Here is a 26,609-nt window from a genome sequence, read left to right on the forward strand (position 1 = left end):
TTATAGATTTCTGATTTCCTGGTTTGTTGTCCTTTATAGTAACTTTCACTTTCCTCAATAGAGTGGGACAGATACCCATTATTTAACTAAATGTTATATTTTTTGTTTTATGAACAGAAATGAGTAGGATTTGAAATTCCTGTCACCTACATGTGCCAGGAATGCACCATATTATCTATGTATTCGCTGACCCATTTTGCTTGTACAGCATCCCTGAATGTCTCAAATGTATAAAGTGGTATTTCTGGAAGTGATTTACAATGCTAGCAAATTAAGCTTTTTTCTTCTGTGACATTAAATCCCAAACTATTAGTATCCAGAGGTGTTGCTTCTATTAATTTATTTTAAAAGAATTGCAGTGCCTTTGTAGATAGACAAAGGTGCAGGGATCTAAATCCTCAGCCTTCTTGCTCAGCAGCATTACCCCGTTACTGAAACTTCAGCGCTTGTCAGAAATTCTTGTGAGATTTAAACAGTTGGTAACGCAACTAGTTCCACAATAGTTAAATACTTCCCAATTGGATTAGATCAAATCAGTTGTCAGGGATCTCCTATCAGCTTATTATAGATAGATCATTGACAGATTAGACTACAGACTGCAATGCATGATGTGTTTTTATTGATGCTAGAATACAGCATGATGCTAAAAGCTTGAATATTTGTATGAATTAAAATGCAACCATAGTAAAGAACATACAATGCAGTGGATATGATTGTTTCACAACAAGTCATTGGAAAGACTTGGGTGCAAGCCCAAATGGTTGTACAATATATGTAATATGCTTTGTAGATGTTACAGAGATGCATAGGCGAGAGGCAAATTAAGAGAGGCACCGAGTCACAATATATGGTATTATCATATTCATGTTCTTGGCGAACCCAGAGTGATTTTGTAGAGTGGCCACAGTGAGTTGTAGTAGAGTTGTGAAAAAAATTCAAAAACTCACCTTACGTTTCTTTGGAAAATCAAAACTGAATCAGCTTTGTAGAGCTTTGTCAGGGTCTGTAACCTTTTGGCAAATGTAGTGCATGGTTCCAACAAGCCTGTGATAAGTTTCAAAAAACTGAACTGAGTTTCAAGCAACTTGGAGTCAACTTATAGTTTCAGGTGGAACCCATTCAAGACATTGTGTGGGGGTTTGTGATTTTAGTTTCATTCAAACCTAAAGGTCAAAGTGAAAGGAGAAGAGGGAGAATCTACTGAAAGCACAATGATTCACCTCTGCAAACAAAATGCTGATGAGTTTTGCTTGTCAATAGCGGATACCCACAGCCAAGTATTTCTTGCAACAACACCACCACCACCACAACACTTTTTAAAAAAGTATTTGCTGAAAATATTGGTTTTTTTTGTTTTGTTTTGTTATCTCAAACAGGGATCAATAAATAATAAAAAGTGTGCAGGTCATGAATAAGTGTTTTTGTAAACCACAATTACTGGGAAGATTTAGAGCAGATGTACTGGGATTGGGAGGGATTTTGGGGGTGGGAGGAAAGGGAGGAAGAGCTTGTTATGTAACATCTCCCCCTAGTGGGAAGTGATGTGAAATGTTACATCCAGTAGTTTCTAGAGAACCCAAACTTTCTAAACTTCACTTCTATTCCTAAACCAATAAATAAATAAATAAATAAATATTTTTTCCCCTTTGAAGAAGAGCCTCACACTAGGGGAAAGCACTCATTGATTCACAACTGATTCACAACTGTTTTAGTGATATTTAAAAAAAAACCTGGAGGAAAATTCTAATTTAATAAATTTGAGTTTTATTTAATAATTTAAAATTGTGTTTTAAAATCTGAAAGGAGACTGTAAAAATTGCACTGTGGCATGCCATGCTTCCTTTCTCTCAGTGTATTCCCTGTTACATTTGCTCAGTTTGCAGTGATGTTTTTTTCTAAGTGCCAATGCAGCAAATTGAGTTTGGGACCTGAAAGTCAAGATGTACTTCATGCATTATCACTAGGAATAAAGATTCTGTGGGGTAAACTCTATCCTTAGTCATACTTGTCTCTTTAAAAATCAACCAAAGTCTGAAAATTTTGTATAACAATCTGTAACTTTTTATCTGTGAAGTTGTTCGGAAATTCCAGCTTGTATTAATTGACAAATAATTTGTAATGGCATAAAGATAGACCATACTTCAAGGCATAAGTACAAGGGACAGAGTTAAGATTCAGAATTAACACTGAACACAGTATTATTACTGTGCATGCATTTTCTAAATTATATCATGAACATAAGAAAAAGTACTCATGTTTGTAGTTTACTCTTTCATGACCTTTCCTTTCTTCTGAGATAAAGATGTTGCCATCTAGTCTTGGATGCCATGGGACTAAGGGTCTGAACTTTTCTTCAGGACAACCTATAAAATAAAAGGGAAACAAGTGCATGATTATTCCCTGGACCGCCAAGCCCACATTTGTGAGGTTATAGAGAAGTCAAAACTGACTGTTGTACATTGTTTAGTGTACAGTGCTATTTAGAATGTGTTTTCCAAAAACTAATGTATATTTAGACTAGCTATGAAAGGTTATGTTGTAGCCTGATTTGGGGTGTGTTAGTAGTGTTGATGTAATTTATCCACTGAATTTAATGTTCTAATTTAATTCTATATGCTTTAACTAAAATAAAACATAAGGGAAATTAAATCACTTTTCACTTACAGTTTGAAAAGAAATAATACTATGGCCTCTTAATAGTTAATAGTTGTCGTAGATGGGTAGCATCGATACGTAGTTGAAGGTAGAGGCAATGAAGAGTAGACAGGAGCAGATAGATGGGTAGATTGCCTGCCTAATGGTGAGCTATCTCACCTTTTTATAGGGCATTAGTCGGAAATCCTTCCTCCTTTGCCCAAATTTCATTTTTCCCCAGCGGAAATGTTAGGATACATTTGCCCCATAGGCTAGTATGTATGTGCATATGAATGACAGGTATATATGCATTTGTGGTGTACTTATGGGCAAAAATCATCTTTTTCCACCCTTTACTGTTATTGGCTCAGTTAAAGGTCTCCAGACATCTGCGTAGGTAGTTTGTCTATTATTACTTTTCTGAGTAAGGGTCCCAAAATGTGCTAAAGTTGCCTTAGCGTCATACAGGATGTTTGACTTGTAGGTGTCTTGCATTACAGCCACTTATTCTTAATATAAATCTATAAGCCTATTACATCAAATACTTAAATTTATAAGAAAGATATTTATACAGACCAGCAGATTAATCCTTAGGGCTACAATGTATATCCACATAACTCACGTTTGCCTGTCTTTTGTTTTATATATATATAATACACATGGCCACTCAAAGGGCAAAATTCTTCTTTCTGAACTACAGTATGGTTTTCTACAGCATAGACCATGTTTGTTTTGTATGTAGAATTCTTGTTGACATCATTGGGAATTCTGTGCATGGAACAAATGTTGAGTATGCGATGGAGATCTGCCAGTGGGAATTAGACAGAATAATTTTGCCCTTTGTTTGAATAGGTTTCACTTTACACTAAGTGGACATTGAGTCATGAAATGATTTGATATGTATATAGCATACCCATATATTTGTTACTGAAATAATACAAATAGGATTCATCTTGGTTTTAACACTGGGATTGCAGCAATTGCTTTGTGTTCTCACTTTCCTAGGATTTAGACTGTCTTTAATCTTTCTAGCTCAGTGGCACGGTTCCACTTCCTTTATCTAGAAGTCTTTTTGGCAAGCTCTTTCCACCTTTATCAGGCTAACTGGCTCCACACCTGAGACTAATTTCTATATTTCAAGAAAGGAATCTACTCTGTGGGATGCTAAACTATTAGCAAGCATAAACAGAGACTTACAAAGATTGCCTGTTCCCGAAATATCTTAAGCATTCACCATTTCCAGAAGTTAATATGTCATGGGTACATCTGAGAGTTACCAGATATATACAGATTGTATTTGTTTGTTCTGTGCACATCTTTAAATATCAGAGATGAACAAAATATTTTATTCACACACCTTTCTATGATTCGGTACCTTAAGTTTTTTATTTTATGTCTGGAAACAGATGTTAAAAAAACAAGTATCAATGTTTTGGCTTCACAGTACATTGCCAAAAATTAAAAGAGATCATTGTCACGCTATATAAGACAAAGATCTTTAGTTATAGCTAGCATATAGCTTATACACATGAAGCTGGGGAAAATAACTTTGCTAATAGATATTAAAATTGGAGTTGGTCAAAATTTCTCCAGATATGAAGTTGTATTATATTATATATTGTAATAACTATTTGTATTATTTATTATTATTGTATTTGTTGTTATTATTATGTACTGTGTGCCAGCAATGTGCTTTGCATTGCAGAGCACATAAAGGAAGACCTTGTCTCTTGTTTATAGGTTCACATTATCTGGAACTATTATTTGCTTTTTTGAAAGAGAAATACATTGCTTGGAAGAAGAACAGACAACCAACCTTCTCTCATCTTTGAAACCTTCTCAGCGGCAAGTCATGCAAGAAAAAAGATTTACCCTCTACTTCATCCTGGGTTCAATATTATATATCTGGGTTCAAAAAATAGTTAGATAAGTTCATGGAGGATAGGTCCATCTAGGGTGATTAGATGTCTTGATTTTATAGGGACAGTCCCGATTTTTGGGTCTTTTTCTTATATAGGCTCCTATTACCCCCCACACACACACACTCTGCCCTGATTTTTCACATTTGCTGTCTGGTCACCCTAGGTCCATCAATGACAATTAACCCAACCCCAAGCTCTGGGTGCCTCTAAACCTCTGACTGCCAGAAGTTGGGACTGAATGACAGGGTATGGATCACTCGATAATTGCCCTGTTCTGTTGATTCCCTCTGAAACATCTGGTACTGGCCACTGTCAGAGACACTGGGCTAGATGAACCATTGGTCATTCTTATGTTCTTATGTACCAACCACAAAGTAAATATCTGTCATAGAGACATCAAAATAATACCATAATTTAGGCATCTATACTAGGTACACAAATAATTATTTTTAGTAAGATTTCTACAGTTACGCTTAAGGGGTCTATGATGGGATGTCCACTCCTCAAAAGGCACAGCAGGTTAAATTAGGTCAATTAACCTTATAAGCCACAGCTGGAAGAGATTCAAGGACCAGTAAAGCTTAATGGAACATGAAGTCCTGTTGAGAAGTAGCAGGTTGGGCTTGTATAAAGGGATGAAGCTGAGAACAGAAGGGGCTTCAGGGGAAGTGGTCTGCAGTCACTTCTTGTGAGAAAGGAGATTTATTTGGGGCTACAGAGTCTGGCAAGAAGTCAGAGCTGGAAAGTAGTCTCCAATTACTCACTGGTAGGAGAGAGTTTGGGTTGGTAAACCCAGAGTGGGGTGGTAGTGGGGATTGGGGCAGAAGATAGAGAAGTAGGAAGGAGTCCAGGGAGATAGTGGCATGGTCGGGGAGAAAACAGACCATAGTTGCTGGACATAGGGTTCCTGGACTGGAATTCCCAGTTGGGCCCAGGTTCCCCAACTAGCTGCTAGGAAAACGGCACAGGACCTGGCCTTGGGTTGGAAAACTGTATGAAATGGCATGTGGATTGTTCATCTAGTGGGACTTCGATACCCCAGAAGAGGGCTGGGTCACAAAGAGGAAACAGTGCGAGTCCTGGAGAGTGGGGGGCGGGGGGCGTAAATGCAATGTAAACAACCATCAGAAGGGAGGCACCAGCCCTGAAAGACCCAGCCACAAGAAGGTACCCCATTACTACAGAGTCATAATTAAAATATAGTCAAAATACTGGAGAAACTAGATGGGAATTAGTATTGAAATAAAGCAGGTTCTCATCTTTGTTTTGAATAGAGCTGGCTGGAAAATGGAAGTCCCTTCCCATGAGAAATTTCACTTTTTTGAAAGTTTTCCATCCTGAATCAAGCTGAAAAGTCAAATATACCAAAAATAAATCCATTTTGGGAGACCTAAATGCAGAATTTTTAGCATGCTGGCTGCTTTTCTGCCTCCCTGCAGGCAGAAAGTGCAATTGTCAAGAGCCATACAGGTGGGCTGCTGGAGGCTGAGAAATCAGACTTTCCATGTCCCTATCTGTCTGCCTCATGCCTATCCCCACAAAGAAAGTTGTTTACTGCATTAATTCTGGTTAAGGTAAAAGTGTTTAATTTGAAATGGCAAAGAGTATTTTGGTGTTTGGAACTTAAATGTTAATTTGATAATGAGCCTTGGAAGTTGTTCAATGTTTAGCAAACTTTGGGGATAACCTTTCCTATATTTGAGGCTGGAACAGATAAATTTACCTGGAACTGAAGTTAGTTTTAAGTAAATGAAAAATGAACTTTAAGCTTCAAGACTGAAGGAGTTTAAGAGTATTGTACGTATACAACAGAATGCAAAGAGACTGCTACAGCTGTTCTTGAATGTTAGAAAACAAATTAACAGCAGAAAACAGAACTAAAAGACCTCAGAATAATACTGTTTGCATAATATTTTGAATTATCTTTTAGAATTATGAGATTCTAGAAAGCACCTTTGTGCGGTCTGAATGCCAGCTATTGTATGGGTGGAAAGAAGTCAGTCACCCCCGATTAGCCTAAGTGATGGATATTATCTATAACCTGAAGAATGGTTATCCCACAAATTTGCTCTATCCAATGGTAAAAGTGTTGATATCAGAAGATGGTCCACAAGGGGATGTCCCAAAACCATCTATGCAACTGAATGGAAAATTTGTGCAGAAAAGAAGACCTTCACCTCCACTGGTTGGTGGAGTAGCAGCCTCATCTAAAGATCCATACACCCTGAGTGAAGAGTTGTCTTGATCCTGATCCAGAGAGTCTCTACTCACTTCTCATAGTCCTGAAAAGGTAATCTTCCTCACCCCAAAACAGAATCATTTCTTTAACCAAATCCTCCATGTACAAAACTTTTGGAGGATTTTGAGTACTAGGATCCCATATCCTAACCAAAGTTGCCTTGGGAAATAGAATCTTTCCTAAAGATTGAGGACATGAAAAACACCTCTACGCAGAGATTCCAGAAGACTTCAGAGTGGAGGATGAGATTGTCTTATCCTGCTTCAGTGTAGAGATGTTGAACAAAACAATATGTCACTCATATTCTACAGGTGAACACTGTGTTATGAAGGGAGTGAAAGATTTTAACTGGGGAAAGAGGAAAGTACTGCTTTCCTAAACAGCTGAAAAAACTGGAATTAGAATCTTTGTCAAACCAATTTTCAGTATCCGTTTTGGTTTGAACTGTAATGAAGTGTGCTAGAATTGCACTTGTAATGGTTTCAGCTACCTACATGTAGATGAATATTAGCATTGAGCTATATGGTTGTAAGTTTTTGCTTTTGAATATTGATTGAAAGTTTTTGCTTTTGAGTACTGGATTAAGCTTTAGAAACTCCTTATTTCTTTCTAAGGCAGTATAGAAAGAATTATTAGACAAACCTATTTTGGTTTAATAACGTGTTTATGGTATTAATATAGTTTTTCTCACTTTATTTTTTATATCTTGTGTTTGTTTCTAGGATGATTAGACTATACTTCAGGTTATATTAGAATATGATGATTTAAGTATATCTGGATTGATTACAACATTCAGCTAAATAACTGCTATTCAATACATTACTATGACTAAAATGATTAAAAACCACATAAAGAAATATAAATTCAGTCTTTTTTGTTTCTTTACACATAGTGCTACTTTGACTCAGTTATTTACCTTGTATACTATGCAATTCAATTGTACATCCTTGACAGTTCAGTTACGTTTACAATTTTGTTTAAGTTTTGTTTCAAAGTTAAACTGTTTTGTCTATTTGGTTGGTGTGCCTTAAAGAACTCAGTGGTATTATGTGGAACCACCTTTTTGGGATAGTCTCATAAATATTATCAATATCATCTATTGATTTTGTTTCCCCTGAACTAGTCCTAAAAGAAAGAGTGAGTTAGTTAAAAGTCATCCCACCAATTACTGTTTCTCTCAGTCGTCAATCTTGTCTTTTTTTTTGTAATTTTAATCAGGTCATGTGATGTTACTCTTATCTGCACCACAAACAAGTTACAGTGTGGCATATTACCAACTGTCTTTCATGTCATGGTTGTTGAATAAGAAGAGGGCATTAAAGTTACCAACATATGCTGCATGCTGGTGAGTGCCCACGTTTACCAAGTTACATTTGGATGAGCTAGTCAATCTAAATATAACCGTGTGCACACAAAAGTGCTGCCTAAAACTTTTTTCTAATTTTGATATGATAAAAATAAAGCTAGTAATTAAGTTAGATCATGGTCTTCCTATAGGGAAGGAATAACAAATGTACAACTGACAAATGATTGGCTCTCACTGTCTCTTTTGTAATTTACAGCATGGACTCAAAGAAAAAATGTATTTCCAAACACCTCTTGGTACTAAGTCATTTGTAGAACACTATAATTAAATTCTCTAGTTTGATCTTGTGGATAAAACACTTTGTCTCCTACCCTCACACTCATATATCCAGATGGCCAAATGAAAAACTCGGTTTCAATAATCTGAAGGATTTGAATGAAACTCAGAAAACCCAGAAAATTCTAAATTCAGGGTGAAAAGAATCAGTTCTCCTAGGTTCTCTTCCCCATGCATACTATTAACACTCTGTAAGATTTCCCAACCCTGCCTTGTGAGATATTGTAGATATTGGTGTTACCAGATATGAATTAATATTTGCAATCCTTGGAGAAAAAACAGCTATGTAAATACTCTGGTAAGTATTATTATTTACATGTTAATCATTTCATTTATTATAACTACCATGAGCATGCAGATTATTATGCAAACTAATTTTGCACCAAATTATAAGAGCATTCAAATGATAATGAAAGCATTTTTAAAATAATATAACTTCAAAAATGTCTTACACTGCTAAATCTTTAGGGTTTTTGCAACCTCTTCTCCCTGTATTCATACATAAGGTTCTAGTTAGTGTTCTGACTTTGGAGCCCTTGCTCACTACAGCAAGCAGTTGCTCGTGGGCAGAGTCCTAAGAAATTCAATGGGATTATTAATGAGTAAATATTTACCAATGTAAGTAAGTGCTGCACAGTCTGCTCTAAATTCTAACATACCCTAATTGAATGACTCTCACTCACCCTCTACACAGCAAAAAAGTCTAAAAGAATCTAAAGATCACACATCTTTAAATAGTCCCAGCCGCTACCCTGACTTCAATTCCCTAACGTACGTGAATTAAAAATACTCCCATATAAAATTATAAATTAAAGTGAATTATAAATACTCCCAAATAAATAATTCTCCCACTCTTTGGAACTGAATTACTGAAAAACCTCTACTTCAACACGTAGAGATGAAGATTCACTAAAACACATGAGAACCTATCTGGGTAAGCTTTTGAAACTGAACTGGGAAGTAAAAACAATAACAAGTAAAAATGGCATTCAAGACACAATTTAATTCATGTTTATTTTCACTGTGTACAGAAGGTGGAGCCAAATTCATAAGTATCTATAGACACATTCTTCTTTTCCTGCTTGAAATGCTCTTCTGACTGGCTTTTTAATTTATACAACTGCTTTGATGGAGGGTGGTTTGTTCGGGGGATGGGAGGGTGCATATTAACCAGAATCAGTTACACTGGTCAGTTAATTTTTTATTTTATTTGAACAGAGCCACCACTTTTCAGTCTTTAAGTTCTCTTCATGAAGCTCTGCTAGCTCTGCTAGCACAGTCAAAAGGAATCAGAGGAACTATTCGTTACCCTCCCCACATTCTGTCCACCAACCAGTGAATAAAATTGGGGTGAATTAGTATGTCTCAGGATATGGCACGAGAAGAGGGCAAGCAGCGCTGAGTACACTGCCATGATCGAACAGTGGTGAGATCTCAGTTGTGAAGAATGCTGTTTATTTGCATGCTGTGATACTGGGAGTGGGTGGGGAGAGCCACATCCCCTGCAGCCTGTCCTCACTTCAAACCTCGATTTACTTCAGTAACGCCTGTTGTAATTTAAAAAACAAAAAAAAACCTGGATTTAATTGTTCTTATTGCTTAAACAGTATTTCAGAAAGATTAGAGAGAGGTGCTGTACTTCGTAGATCTCAGATCTAGTTCTGTCTTTGCCAATGGCTGGCTGTGTGGCCGTGGGCAAGTTGCGTAATTTCTCCATGCTTCAGTTTTCCTATGTGTTAAAATATTTCATACTACATAGCTCTTGGGGTAGAGTAAGGCTTAACTTTCATTGATGTTTGTAAAACACTCTGAGATCCTAGACAGATGTCAGGATAGAATCACAAAATGTTACTACAGCAGGAGTGACAGTGATTGTTATAGTTAAGGTTGAATAATGGATTCTTTTCCAACCACCTGGTTTTAGTCACTTCTAACTTTTGGAAAACTTCAGCTGAAATTCTTCAATCTTGATCTCTGCCCAAAGATGATATCCTATATTTTTAACTGTAATGTTTGATCAAAAATAGTTTACCTGATTTTGAGTAAAAGGAGAGTAAAAAACATTAGAAAAGATTGTTGCTACCTTTTTTTGAACAGCCCTACAGTCACAACACCTTGAGGGTGGAAAGGAATGGCAATAATACTTGCTAAGAAGGAATCTTTTGAATATCCCAATTGTTTTTCATTCTCAGTAAATATTTATAATAATAGTAGCACCCAAAGAACTCCGTCAGGACTGGGGCCCGAGTGTGCTGTACAAGCATAGAAAAGAGATAATTCCTGCCCCCTGGGTTTACAATCTAAAGACTTTTGTGCTTGTATTTGACCTGTGCGTTTTGTGGTGCTCCCTCCTGCAGTGCTAAATTGTGTGGGATAAGATCTTCTGGGGTGTTCTAGCCCAAAGGTCCTAGATTATGGAAATTACCAGGGCTATGGTCAATTTGTTGGACACAAGCAGTACTTCAAAGCTATGAAGAATATAATTCTTCCTTTTGTTAATTTCACAAAATAAAAACAAAACCCCACTAATTTAAAAGAATGTTAAGGTTGCATATTTAAGAACTAAGATAAGCAAGATACCATGTACAGTTATGGTAACGTGCATTTTGAATCAGCAAGATGTGGGGCATTCCAGCTCTGTACCAGCCATAAGCATACAACAAAGAATGATGTTGAAATTTTTCTGGTCATCTAGGGTCATAGTTACATTACTTTCCTGGTTAGAGGCCTAATTCCCCTGTAATGCACCCAAAAAAAAACCCAGTGTTGTGCATGTGTGCACAGCTGAGTGTACTTTGCATTGAATGGCCTCATTCTCTGAACTGCAGTTAAGGAGCTTTGAGCAGCACAGGGGAGTACAGTGAAGTTAGATTTGCAGTCAACACACTCAGGCTTTGTCTACACTAACCCCCTTTTAGCGACACACAGATGTGCCACTACAACTGTGCCACTAAAAGGCATGAAGTATAGCTGCTGTTTGTTGGCGGGAGAAATCTCTCCCACCAACAGAAAACTTCCACCCTCAACGAGTGGCAGCCTTGTCGGTAGGAGAGCGCTCCTGCTGACAAAGCGCTGTTCACACACCAGCGCTTTTGTTCGTTAAAACTTTGGTTGTTGGGTGTGTGTATGTGTGTTTTTTAACACCCCTGAATGACAAAAGTTGTGCAGACAAAGTTTCAGTGTAGACAAAGCCACATGCTCAGATTGCAGTTCAGGAAGAATGTGCTGTGCATCCACAGCACCAATAGGATAGTGACACCCCTTTGCTCTGAGTGGATATTAGAAGTCAATGGGAAATTTTGCCTCTGTAATGCTGCACCAATTTGTACGCACAGATTTTAACATCAGTGACCTGATACAAACATATTAATGCTATATTTCAAATGAAACTCAGTTATTCAGCCTTTCCTGGTGAACCAGCTGATTAAAAAAATAGTGTCTTGCAGAATAAAGCCTTTGTGTAGAATTATATATGTTCACCATACCATACCATATGTGTGTGTAAGAAACAGAAAAGGAATACTGGACTGAGTGCTGTATTAAAGACAATAAATATTAAATAAACTGTCAGAATGTGTAGTTAATTTCCTCTCTCTGATAAATATGAGTCCTGGACTGAAAAAATTGAAACAGAACTGCAATCTCTGAACTATTTCCCTACTATTAAGGATTTTACTCTTGTGATTACTGAACAGAGAATTAAAGGAAATACTGCATAAATTGACTCTGAGTTTTAGTCATAATCATCTATGAAACAGAAGCTGAGTGAGGATAAAATGTTTGGGTAGGAACCTGAACTTGCCTGCACTGGTTGCATTCTAGCTTGCCAGATCAAACCCAGACATGTTTGCCACGCTCAAGTGTTGCTTCATGACAGCATGACTTTTGCTTCAAAATGCAGACATCATCAGATGACAATACTGGTCCCAGTAGTCTATGCTCTAAGATCTCATTCCAAAAAAGTGAAAGATGTTGGCGTTCAATAACAGCAAATCTCCATGTGAGAGCCCAAGTCCATCTTTTCATTCACCCCGTAGTCCTTTTTAGTTAGGAACAGACTTACGAATAACACAGCTCTGACATCCTTCAAAATTTCTGCTGAACACTGAGGAGTCCTGACTGGAGGGCAGCTGGATGAAAATGTTCACTTGGTTTGAAAAAGTTAGTTTAATTTGTCACACAAATAAAGAGTGGAATTTTGGCCCCTTTTATGGCTGAAGTGGTAAAATCAAACCATGAAACATGAATTCAGTGACAAACAAGTCTAATTCTTAAAGAGACATTGGCAAGGTATTTGCCATAAAATAACAACAGTAAGAATAATATTTCTTATTTCTTTACAACATCCTGTTGGAAGTTTGAAACAGAACACTGTCCTTTCAGATGGAAATGCCAAGTATTTACCATTTACTATTATTACCAAATTTCTTTTTCCTATAGAGTTTATATGCACTGGCTCATTATTGTATGGTTGCACTATGAAGTTGGATTGCTGACATTTACTGTTGGTTTATTTAGATGGGGAAACACTTCTAAGTTTTTTTCTTTTGAGAACAACATGCATGAAGAATTACAAAGGCCTTCCAGGCAGATATAGGAGAAAAAAATAAAGTATGTCAAATTTGGGCCCAAGGACCCAGAAAGTATCTCATATAGGTTACAGCACTGTATTCCAGCATGCCAGATTGTAGGACTGTAGGGGAAGATCTGATTCCCTCTCAAGTTAAGGCAATCTTCAGGAGGAACAATACTTCTCCCAATGGCAAACAAGCCACTCCAAATCTCCTCACCCACCTTAGTAGGTGTGGGGCCTTCTGGGTCCAGCTAATACTCCCATGCTCACCTAATATGAGCTTTGTATCCATATGCCACTTAATAACTAAAGTCTATACAAGGTTGCATTAGGAACATTTTATTTACTTAAGTGGCTGGCCTCACCCATTTTCAGGGAGGGAGGGAAGAAGGGACCCAACTCCATGGCTTGTAAATTATTTTAACTCTCAACAAGGTTTCAGGGCCCTCTAATGCACATAGTCCCAATCCTCCTACCCTGCTGCTCTCTCTCTCTCCAGAGCTAAAGTTCCCAGTAAAGAAAAAACAATACTCACAGGGCTTGGTAACTACAATAATAACTAAAAAAACTCTCACACAACAGCCCAATATCAAGGGAAACCAGACAAGATGGAGAATCAAGTGTATCAGGCTGTGGCTGCAGGAAAAGGAGGGTTTAGGGGTGTATGGATAACCCGTATGTTATCTTTTTAAAACAGGAGACAGTGTGAGCACTGGACTGGGAGTCAGTATATTTAGGTTCCTTGCCAGCCCTGCCACTAACCTGTTGTGTGTTTGTGGACAAATATCTTTGCCTTGTTTTTCCCATCTGAGTAATGATATTTACCTTAATCTGTAAAGTACTTTGAGAGCTCTGGGTAAAAAGCACTATATAAGAGCTAAGCAAAAGACTATGATATTATCCATGTTTTGACATCCATAGTTCCAAGACAAAGATGAGTAGAGAACTTACCTAAAATCAGAGTATTATTTTGTCGTCTCCCCGTTCTTAGTCTCTTAAGTGAAACCAGATGCTGTGGACCCTGAATGAATCCAGAAGTATCCTTCCCTGAGGATTAGGGCCCAAAATGAACCTGTAAAACCCTACCTGTAGAGCATCACAGAAGAATGGTCCTGGGGAGCTGTCCAGTTACTTGGAGCTATTGGAGTAGTTGTTAAACCATCCTAGTCATTGCCCAGGCCAGGGCAATAAAGGAGCCAACACTACATGATACAGAAAAATTAAAAATAAAATTCCTAATGTAGCGTCCAGAATGGTCCAGTTCATAGGGACACTTGTTTGACTCTGTGTCTGAGAAACCTCACTATAATGGACAGTACAAAATTCACTGTGTTTTACAGAGAAAGCATTTGTTGTAAGGGGGTTTATCACAAGCAGGTCGGGGCAAAAGCCAGTTTGGCTTCAATCCAACTGGAAGGTTTTGTTTTTTTTTATTGTGTGCATTCAGTGAAATGAACTGAAATGCTATGACTACTCAGTGCTGCTCACTATTTGAGATTGAATGCCCTGCATTATTTTGTGGATGTTGTACTGAAGTTTCCTGGCATGAATTTTCTGGAATGTAAGTTTGCTGCTCCCCTGGAATCTTCACCAAATATATAATGTGCTGTGTATCTCTTGCAGCAACCAGAGGGCTGAAAAAGTAACATTAACAAACACACTGTTACTTTCTGTTGAGCACCTAAGGGAAATGGAAGCAAGTAAACTAAAGATATGCCAAGAAACTAAAGATAAACTTCTTATGTAGTTCCTGCCACTCCACAGGGAGGAGAATGAAGAGGACAAAATAGTCTATCGCAAGCCAGAGCCTGGCAGGCTGGCTCAGGTTACAAACTGATTCCTCTCACTCTGTTCCCTTTTCCTAAGACTCCACACTCCTTAAGAAAGTTAAACCACCTCATTTGTCCCAGGTAACCCTGAGTCCCATTCTGGATAAACTACCACTCAGTGTATCACTTAGTATATCTCAAATATTCCTTACTGAGTGACCCTTCATTTGTTCAACTTCAATACACTCAAAATGCTCTCTTTTATTCCAAAATGTTTTCTGCAGTCTCTTCTTGCTTTTCCTCCTCCCCCTTTTCTCCTCCCCATTCCCTAGCTTTCCCTCCTCTCCCCTCCTCCCTTCAGTGGCTGGTTAAAAGCTCTCCCAATGTTCCAAGTTAGAAAAAAACTTTTTACGAGGTATCAGCACTTTTCTTTCATTAGTGGGTAAGGAAGGATGAAAACTACAAAACAGCAGTAGACTTTTAAAGTTTAAATAGACAGGTCTGAAAGCCTGAACTTGCTTTTCCACTTTAGCTCACTCTTCCAAAGAGGCACTTGTTTGCTTGCTTCACTGATCATCAGCAGGGGTAAGTTGGAAAGTTTTTACTTTGTTTGATTTCAGGAGTTTTCTACTGTTTTCCCCATTATTGGAGTATTTAAACCACAACTGTAAAAAACAGCACAACATTTTAACATTTCTGGAGATTTATTGTTTGTTTTTGTTACATTTTGAACATTTTCCTAAATAATTTTAATTTTCAACTACTAACCTAGTTCTACAACAGGTAAACTATGGCAAAACTTCATCTGCAAAACTGGATTATGAGACTCTGTATTGGATTTGGGTAAAATAATTCAATGTGAACAATTTTCTAGGTCTAAATTTGCTAGCTTAAGAAAAAAATAGTAATTTAAAAGTAATCAGTGTGCTGGAATCCCTTGTTCTACTGAAAAAGTCTCAGAAGTTAATAACAGAGAGACCATATCCTAAGTGTTTCCCATTTGCCCCCCCCCCCCATTTTGCTTTCATATGGAAATCTTGATTGATGTTTAATAGTTTGTGCAAAGCAAGGTTATTAATTGCTAGCTTTGTTAAAATGCTGCTGCTACTAATCTGGTGACTTTCACGTTGTCTTATTGAATTTTTCCCCCTTCTTTTAAATGGATGTGATAAAATCCAGAAGTGTGTTAAGGATTTCTTTAAACCAGTTTGTATATAGGTACTCTGTGTTAGCAACCCCAGTTAGGGATTTTAGAGGAGCCGTGCAGCACTCAGACATCTGCCTCACCACGCTGGCAATGCCTGTGAGAGTTCTTAAGGGAAGCAGTCTGAGAATACTCCCAATATGTGTCCGGATACATTTCTGATAATCTGCCTTGAAAGCTGTAGAGGAAGAAGAATGGAATTCTTGGGCAGCATCTTTCACAGAACTGACTCTTGTCTGAAGTTATAGCAGATTGCAAAACTCTGGTGTGATTCTTTATTGTTGTTGTTGCCTGGGTGCTTGCCAGTAATTAAAGAACAAAACAAGGGGGATGAAGAAGGGGCTTCAGTGGGACATTGCAATTGTGTTTTATTGTGCCTAGCTCGGATTTTCCCCCATCTGTCCTAGAACGACTGACTGGCCCTGCAATCTGGGATATTTTCCTAATAGAATGTTCACTGAGAGTCTTCTAAGTGAGTTTCATTAAAACCAACAACAAAACAGACCTGAGAAACAACTCTTGTCTCTGATTTCTCTGTGTCTTTGCACGTGGAGGGAACTTGCACTAAGCCTTCATCTTGCCATCTTAACATCTGGACAGCACACACTGCACTGTAGAACTCCTGAAGTCCCCTGACTTTGAAATGTTTATTGAAGTGTTTCCCTCAAAACCTTCAAAGCTAAACATTGGCACTGACCCATGATACCTAACAAGCATACAAATAGGAGAAGGATGAGCAACAGGCTGAGTTCAAATGGGGAAAAGGAAGGATGAAATGGATTTGATTTGTAGCCAATATGTGTATACACACACTAAATATTGTAAAGGGCTTTCAGCTCTCATTTGTACCTAGCCTGGAAAATGAGACCAGTCTGATATTGAAATCAAATGAACCTCAGTTTTGGTAAAAAAGACACTTGTGGGGCTGGAAGTCTGTGCAGTATTCCTAGTGAAACAAATAATATTCCCTGCACCCTTTGAATATGGGTACCTGGATACACATTTATATCACATTTTCTTTGCAGGCTTCCTTATTTGAAAATTTGTACATGTTAAATATAGAGGACCAAATTCATGCCTACAATAAGTGGACGCAGCTTTCACTGATTTCAAAGGGATCTGTAGCCACTTACACCACGGATAAATTTGAACCAAAACATAGTGCGTGGTTCATAGGCTGTTAATGGGTTTCATCAGCTGGAGACCTGATCTGTACAACTGGAAGTTCTTGTGTTTTTTCTGTCTTGCATTTGCTCTTTCTGTTAAGCTCCATAGAGGTAGATTGGGTAGAAAAGAATGAGATAGATTTAAAAAAGAGCAGCTAAAGGTAGAGGAGAGGATCCATCAACGGTTATTAGTACTGGAAGACTGGAAAAGAAAACAAATGAACACAAGTTATCTGTTAAGCACCAATTACTGTGCAACCATGTTGGGTGCCCTCACTGTCTTGTGGGTGAAATTCCCTATCCCTGAAGTGCATCTACAGACCTACAGATTGACTCCCAGTGGAATCTGAGTACCATTTCCACCTTCCACCTTCCCAGTGGAACGTAAGAGTACCATTTCCCTAACCTTTATGAGACTGAATATATTTAACATTTTTTTTTAAATCATCCTCAACCCCAAGTCTCGTGCATCTTAGCTCCTTTCTCTCAGCTGTTGGCTGCTCTTGGGGAAGGCTCATGGTGATCGGTGCTGAAGGGGCATGAATCCTCTCAAAGGCTCTTTTTTGTTAGTTATTTCTACTTGCATTTCAAGGGCAGGCTTTTGCAAGAGTTTAGGGGAGGGCCAGTGCTCTTGGCCCATTTCCTAACTGCTCTTGCAGCTGTACAGCCCCATTTCAGCTCCCACACACTTACTGCACTGCAGCCCCACGCCTGATCCACTCATTACCATGTGACCTACTGACATTGCAGGCAGATCTGGACTCTTTAGCAGAGTACCCTATTCCCCCTGGAAAATATGAACCACATGACATGATGAATGCTTTCCATAAAAAAAGTTCTCAAATTTCTCAATTGTGGTGTACAGATCAAATTTCTTTTACATGTGGCCATCCAAAACTCATACAGATGAATATTGTCATATTTCTTTTTTCTGTATAGCATAGTCTCTGTCTCTACGCACATACACTAGAACTGAGAAGGAATCCATCTACTAAAATGCTTTACAGTCCAAGTTTTGTATTAGCCATCGCAAAACAAGTATATCATCATATAAAATAATAATGAGTAAGAACTTAAGCTACTTACATGCCAGACCCATGCTAAAGTACCTTGCTGAATTTGGGGGTGGTCTGACTACTTATCAGTTACATCAGCTACTGTGCTATGATGCAATCATTCCATTAGGATGACATTGCTAAAAGCTGTCTAAATCATAAAAGGTAAGAGATATTAGAGGCTGTTCACTAAAGCAGATCTTTAGTTTTAAAGCAATTTAAAGCAGTAAGAACATTTAAATAATTGTTCATTGCAGAAATGAAGAAAAAACTCTTGTAATATCTGGTAAACAAATATTGTAAATTCATTAATAGAAATGCTCTGTTGGTACACTGAAAGTAAACAACTTAGATCCAATCAATGAATTTTCTCTGCAACAAACTGAAATACTGTGCTTGATAGAACAATAGTCTCTACTTAAGCAAAGGAATAATATGTTTGTGCCCTTTCAAGGTTATCTGCTTAACAGCATAATGTTATGAATTGATGTAGGTGTTTTATCACTGGCAAATGCTGGAGGGTAATTGATCTCTTTTTTAAAAAAAAAAAGTTTGCTTTTCAGAACGATGTATGAGTAATTCAAGCAAGGAATGTGTCCTTCTGGAGTTTGTATTGCCAGAGGATAAAATGAAACAATTTTGCATGCTGAAACAAACTGGAAAATAGGAGATAAATTCTAAAAATACTGCAGGTGTGGGATTAAGTAAATCAAAACTGGAGTATATCATCCTATGTTAATGGACCCAAGTGAAGTGCAATTAAAAAGCAAGCAGCCTATAACTGCCTAGAAGTAACACCTCTTCTGTTTTTTTAATCATACTTTCAATCTGAAATAACATTTACACTGTAACGAAATCCACTGAGCCTGGGGAAAGCCTGCTAATGCAGTATTTTCAAATCATCCAAAAACTGGCCAATAAAATCAAGAAGCTATTATTTGAAAACGAAACAAACAAAAAAAACCCACCCTTGCTTTTGTTCATTTCCACAGCTAGGACATGGAGAAAGGAGTTTGCCTTTTAAACAAACTTCATATATTATACACCGCAACACATTGTTTTCTGTTTCAACAATTATGGCTTGAGAAGCAAAGTTTTATTGACATAGCATAACCTGCCAGCTTTTATGCTAAAAAAATTTGCTGTCAGGCTCATAATCTGTTTTCAGAGACCCTTAAATGAATGTCCCTGTCTTCTTCTCCTCAGTCAAAATGGACCAGTGAGGACAAACGTCTTTTCCCAGAACTAACATGGGAAAGCAAATCAATACTTCCCAGAATCACCATTTTGGAAGTTGATACATGGCCTCTAGTGTTAAATTCTAAAAGAGGCCTGATCCTTCAAAGGACTACTTGCATGAGAAAGGGCTAATCATGTGAAGGGGTTTAAAGGTTATCATGGGGAGTCCTTCATACCCTGAGGAGGATGTGTCCATGTGGGTTAAGGAGGTTAAGAAGGGACTCCCCTCCCCCACCACCCCAAAAGTTTAAAGAAAACAATTTCAATCATTTCTGGATTACAAGTATGTAAAATGTAGAACTTGGCAAGTAAATAGCCCTCACTGAGGAGTACAACCCTAATCCAGCGTGAAAGAAACTGGCCAGGAGTTAATAAAGTTATGAATATTGGAAAATCTTTTACTCAGTTTGCGTGGTACTAAATGTCACTATATCTGACAATTCATGCTTCCAAAGGGATGCTTCTTTTAGGTGCAAAATTTTCAATGCCAGTTAGATCTTCCAGGGTACAGATTTCTAAGTAGGTTATCATGCACCATTTGGCCAAAGGCAACAGTGCTTGTTACCTCTGCCAGGAATTAAGTATGCAAATTTGACCATTTCTTGACATTTTAAGGTATTTGTGTATTTGCAGATATGCTGCATAAGGTACACATAATCTAGAAATGGACACTTCAATATCAAATTGACAGAGACAGTTAAGCTAGCCTTATTTCACTTGAAATGCATACTTATTACTTGCACACTGCAGGGACGGCACATTTGTTGAAGGCACCCATGTGGTACTTATATGGTTAACAATGGGGGAGATAGGAAGGATTTTCTTCCCTTTTTGTTCCATTATTTCCTTTTTCTTTTTCAAAGCAATATATAGAAAGTTAAATGCAAATTTTACATAAACACAAGGCTAAAAACAACACAAAATAAGGAAGCCACATATAAGTCAGGAAATGCAGAAATTAAGGTTTCTTCACTATGTGAACATTAGCTTGGCTACATTTCATATATTTAATATTTTCTGCTCCTGTTGTCTGTGTTAAGTATATACATTACGAGTCACCTAAAGTTAAGCATGTGTGCAAATATTTTCTGCTTTGGGACCTATATTCTTAAACATATCACATATAGTATACTGGATATGAAAGTTGGCTGAGTTAACCTTTCAAAAAGAAGTTTAACGTATGTATTTTGTGATTTTTATTATTTTAATTGTGCAACCTTGCCATTGCTTTTGCATGATATTGCAATGTGTTTACTTTTTTGTTGAAGTGTGAATGTAGTGCTTGTGAAGATTGCTCTAGTTTACTAGCCAAGCATTTGAAATCTTCTGTTTATCCAGAGAATATTTGGGCAGTATCAGTGCAAACTTCCCCAGACTGCTTCCCCGTTGAGCCTTTACTTTGATCTGGCTCATGCAGGCTTTGACACCTGTGCTGAGACTGTGAAAACAAAGATGCCAATTTGTGCCAATGCAGATGGCAACTTTTATGGCAGTGACTGATTTCCACTGAAAAGTGGAATGAAATTTGGCAACACATTTCCCGTAGGGCACTGAAATGCAATGCAATATTTAACTTGTCATATATTTTAGTTATATTAAATACAAGCCTACAAATAGAAGAGAAATAGTTTATGGTGAGCTTCTCAGTCAGTCAGTGTAAATCAGTGTAAATCCAAGTTCCTGGAACTATAGTGGTAGGTTGCCAATTCTACTATCAGCAGAGAATCTGGCTCTATATTTTGTGCACGTGGACTTCCTATAGTGACTTTTGTTAGATACCTCACCAGTGGAACGACTACTCTGAAATACTCTCCTTGCTGTAGAAAGAGAAAGTTTTTCTTGGCCACCTACCTATCTCCCTCTAGACTAATATCCATCAACCAAGATAAAGACCGTGTTATGGTGGCTTACATGCATTATAAACCTACAGGCATGAATACAATTAACATAGCTTTAATTATTACTATTTTTGTTTTGTTTTTAGCCAGCATCCTGTGAAAATGGGTGACTGGAGTGCCCTGGGAAAACTTCTTGACAAGGTTCAAGCTTATTCTACTGCAGGAGGGAAGGTATGGCTCTCTGTCCTCTTTATTTTCCGCATCTTGCTCTTGGGGACAGCAGTGGAATCAGCCTGGGGAGATGAGCAATCTGCTTTCCGGTGCAACACTCAGCAGCCTGGTTGCGAGAACGTCTGCTATGACAAGTCCTTTCCAATATCTCATGTGCGCTTCTGGGTTCTGCAGATCATATTTGTGTCTGTGCCTACCCTCTTGTATCTGGCACATGTGTTCTATGTGATGCGGAAAGAAGAGAAACTGAACAAGAGAGAAGAAGAGCTCAAGGGTGTCCAAAATGATGGCGTGAATGTGGAGATGCGCCTCAAACAAATAGAGATAAAGAAATTCAAGTATGGAATTGAAGAACATGGCAAAGTTAAAATGCGAGGAGGACTGCTCCGTACTTACATCATCACAATTCTCTTTAAATCTGTCTTTGAGGTAGCCTTCTTGGTGATACAATGGTACGTCTATGGGTTTAGCCTGAATGCTATTTACACTTGTGAGCGAGACCCATGCCCACACAGAGTGGACTGCTTCCTCTCCCGTCCAACTGAGAAAACCATCTTCATTATCTTCATGCTGATAGTGTCTTTAGTATCTCTTGCCTTGAACATTATTGAGCTTTTCTATGTGTTTCTCAAGGGTGTCAAGGATCGTGTGAAAGGAAAACCAGACCCCTACTCTCCCACCAGTACTGTGAGTCCCGCCAAGGAATGTGGATCCACGAAATATGCTTATTTCAATGGCTGTTCCTCTCCCACCGCCCCCTTATCACCCATGTCTCCACCAGGTTACAAGCTTGTTACTGGTGACAGGAACAATTCCTCCTGTCGTAACTACAATAAACAAGCCAGTGAGCAAAACTGGGCAAATTACAGTGCTGAGCAGAACAGAATGGGACAGGCTGGTAGCACCATTTCCAACTCTCATGCCCAGCCCTTTGATTTCCATGATGATCCCCAGAACACTAAAAAACTGGCATCAGGGCTTGAGCTGCAGCCCCTCACCCTTGTGGACCAAAGGCCACCTAGCAGAGCCAGCAGCCGAGCCAGTAGTAGACCTAGACCTGATGACCTGGAGATCTAACCATTGCTAGCTGTTCAGCTATGAAATGAAATGCATTGGAAGATGCATGCAGTGTTCACTTTGTTCCAGTGGAGGTGGTACTTAATAGTCTCAACCAGGAATTTTAACAATCATAAAATCTTTTAAGTTACTTGGTGTTTTCTGGGGCTGTAGGGGTGGCATGGGGGTGGTACAGTACATGTTGGTATTTAAAACAGCTGAGTTAAAGAATTTAAATGCTAAAAAGGAAGAGAAGATTAGCCAACACTAAGGTAGGCATTTGTTTTTCTAGAAAGGGTGTAAATATCTAAGTGTGTGTATGCATAATGTGTTCATTTCTAAAGTCTGTTATACTAAAAAAAAAAAGAAATCACTTTTTTCAGAATGAAATGCTGCCTGAAGCTGAAGATATTTTTTTTTCCTGTTGAACAAGTGAAAGACCTAGGATTGTCTTTGATCATTTCCCTGTCAAGAACATTCCATTGTTAAAATTTGCACTTTGAAGGTAAACTTCCTGTTTTGATCCTCTTGGCATCAATAGACTTGTGCATGGATAACTTTATATCCTTTGAATCACATCAGCTAAAATTTCAAACAAGGCTCACCAAAATACATTGATCAGAGGCTTCTCGATTCTTCATACAGGTAGATTTTGTTGTGCGTGGAGTTTGGATGCTCTGCACACCCAGGTCATTCCTACAATATCATCCAAGTTTTGTTTTCTAAAGCAATATTGACATTTGACATCTCACACATAAAGTATAATGAAAGCCTTAAATAAACATTTTGCTACCGCTTGCAGATTTAAAAGTTGGAGTCAGACAATCAAGGCACCTTCAGTTAATTCTATCACATATGTATGTGTTTTTGGGATGTGTGTGGGGAAGGGGGTTCCTTGGAGACATACATACACAAGACACACTCACAAGCATTGAGCATTGAGAAACACACACAGCAAAGTTATAGTTGACATTTTCTGATGGCATTTGTGGAGATGTGGGCCACTATGGTGTTTACATTATATGATTCCTGCAGTGCAGTAAAGCACGTTTGACTTTTTATTTTAATTCAATATCTTATTTTCCATGTATCCTATGATGGATGCTATTATTTTGTTAGGTATGAATAGAAAGGTTCTTTATAAAAGCGCCTAATCCTGTAGATCTTACTCTGGAAAAACTCTCTTGAATGTCAATGAGAGTATTGCCTGAGCAAGGACTGTATGATCAGGTCCAAAAAGTAGCTGTGATGCTCTTGCTGGCATGAAAGATTTTCTTTTGTAGCTGTTAGAGATGGAAAAGACCCATTAGATCATTTAGTCCTTCTCTCTGTTATGTAATAATTGATGCTTGAATGATAGAGATTTTAGTACTGTAAACAAGCTTTAGTCTTTAATGTGAGAAACTTAGAAGAAATGCTTTGAGTTGGATTAATAATAAAATGTGCCTACATGAATTTTTCAGTAACTAGTATTTTTGTGGGGTTTTTTTGTTTTTGTCCTACACACAAACATATACTCAACTGTAAAAGTCTGGTTCAATCCAATATTGACAGTTAAATCTTCTAGATGAATTCAGCAATTTTGATGTTTGCACTTAGATTTTGTTTGGAATGAAAGTAAAGCTGAAAGGGTTTCTAAAGAGTACAATTCTAACTAATTTATTTGAAATATATGCTAATGAAATCTACCAGTTTCTTCAATCACATTGCCTTTAGCTCAACATAGATCAACCAAGGGAATACATTGCTTGGTTTCATTGTGCAGTAACACAGATAAGGGGTTTTGTATAATACAGTATGCTAATTTGTTTGACATTCCATGTTAAACTACTGTCATGTTCAACTTCATTGCATGTATGCAGCCATAGTCCATCAGATCATGTTGTCTGGAGAACATACTTTAGTCAATAAAGTTTAAATTTAGTATAAATCAGCTTTCTAATTATCTTTTACTTTGACACACAATTGTTGTTTATCTTTTGTCTCAAGATTATGGTGCAATGGAACCGTTAAGGATTCATCCAAATCATTTCCCATATAAATGCAGTTTACATGGGTTTATGTGGTGGTTTGTGTTGTGGGTACACATGCATTTTCAAACTGGATTAACTCAGTTTGATCTGATTTAACACCCCTCCCCCAACCCCATGTACTCAAGCCCTAAATTTGCTTTGAATTGAAAGTTCACAGTAATCATAGATTCAGATACTGATTTGAGTGAAATTAAATTAATAGAATCAGTGGGACCACTCTTGCAGAAAGGTGCTATTCCACTGAATCAGAATGTCAGACTCTGACCTATACTTTGGGAATATACAGTTAATTATCTGCAAAATATTAACAAAAGATAGTATCAAGTCATAGCTTCTTTTTAAAAAAATCCTTATATGTGCTACTAATTTCTTAATTATAGAAGCAGACAAAGAATGTCTCTAGTTTTTACATTTCACCAGCTATGCTGTTTGTTTACTTCTTCACTGCTCACAATGAAATTAGACTAGTTAGTTTAACATTCTGGGTAAAATCCTGGCCCCATTATAGTCAATGAGAGTTGTGCTATTGACTTCAAAGGGCACCAGGATTTCTAATCAGTTTCACTTTCTGGTCAGGTCATCCCTGCAGAAAAATATATGCAAGAGGAAGATACCCTGAATATTCTGTGTGGATCACGCCTTTGAGAAGGTGGGGATGGCAATCTTTGTGGAAGAGACAGGAGACAAATGATAGAATCATAGAAATGGAATGTTGGAGGTCACTTATCCATTCCACCACATTAAGGCAGGGCCAATTAAACCTAGACCATCCCTGACAGTTGTTTTTCCAACCTGTTCATGAAAACCTCCAATGATGGGGATTCCACAACCTCCCTTGGAAACCTATTCCAGTACTTAACTATCCTTAGAGTTTTTTTTAATAGCTAACACAGTACCCAGCTGAGGCCTCACCAGTGTCAAGCAGAGCAGAACTGGCCTGTATCTTACATATGACACTCTTGCTAATGCACACTAAAATGATATTAGTCTTTTTCAAAACTGCATCACATTGTTGACTCATATTCAATTTGTGAGCCACTAGAAGCCCAGATGCTTTTCAGCAGTACCATTACCTAGCCAGTTATTCCTCATTTTGTAGTTGTGCATATGATTTTTCTTTCCCAAGGGTAGTACTTTGTATTTGTCTTTATTGACTTTCATCTTGTTAATTTCAGACCTGGTACACCTGGATATATCAGGTTCTGCTGGAAACATTGTCCCAACAGTGAGGATCAGACCTGAACTCAGCATCTCCCCCAGTCCCCATTCACTTGCCATTTCACTGTAATTTCAAGCCCTTCTCTAGGAAGTTTTTCAGCAGTGCCAATAGGCTTTATTTGCTATTTACACAGTTGTTTGCTCTGTCTGTAGGTCATTTTGTTTTTACATAACAGATGTCTATCAGCTACCTCATCCATCACCCCAATTTTCTATGGAGCCTTTTCTGGCCTTTCCACAGGCTCAGAGGTAGGGGAGCATGTGGTATGCCTAGCTTGACCAAATTCTAGAGAGGTTTCTTCCTTTTTTTTTTGCACTTCTTCTCCTCATTATTCTGGGCAGAAGTTGGGAGCATCTGGCCTTAGTTTATATTTGTATTTAAAATATTTTTTTTTTCTGATTTTCCTGTCTACTGAGGGAAACTAGAAGCTGTCCCTGCTGCTGAACTGTGGATGGGGCAGGCACTACCCAGATAGTAGACAGAAATTCCTTGAAGCTTAATTGACAGATGCTGCAGCTAATGAAAATTAACTTGTTTATGATGTAAAAGGGTTGCACTAAGCATCTCAGTATATATGTATCCAACGTTACCCCAAATCTAACATTGTGTTATTTACTGTCTCTGGTTCAGGCCCAGCTCTTCTTTTATACTTAACAATTCTTCCACCACTCCCATTTTCAGTATTTGAACTAAACAGTGTAGGGCAGAGAAGGTGGATGAGGTAATATCTTTTATTGGACCAACTTCTGTGGTGTAAGGAAGAGCATTTACCTTCTTCCTATAAAGTTC

General features: G+C 37.9%; 1 protein-coding gene across 1 annotated transcript; it reads left to right on the forward strand.

Annotated features, from left to right (window-relative positions):
- Positions 1-14,887: 14,887 nt before the first annotated feature.
- GJA1 (gap junction protein alpha 1) lies at positions 14,888-24,485 on the forward strand. Its single transcript, XM_030556210.1, has 2 exons — positions 14,888-15,364; positions 21,428-24,485. Exon 2 carries the CDS (start codon positions 21,444-21,446, stop codon positions 22,587-22,589), a length of 1,146 nt encoding a protein of 381 aa, XP_030412070.1. The 5' UTR covers positions 14,888-15,364; positions 21,428-21,443; the 3' UTR covers positions 22,590-24,485.
- Positions 24,486-26,609: the final 2,124 nt, after the last annotated feature.

Source organism: Gopherus evgoodei, chromosome 3 (genome assembly GCF_007399415.2).
Source record: "Gopherus evgoodei ecotype Sinaloan lineage chromosome 3, rGopEvg1_v1.p, whole genome shotgun sequence".
NCBI classification, from domain to species: domain Eukaryota; kingdom Metazoa; phylum Chordata; order Testudines; family Testudinidae; genus Gopherus; species Gopherus evgoodei.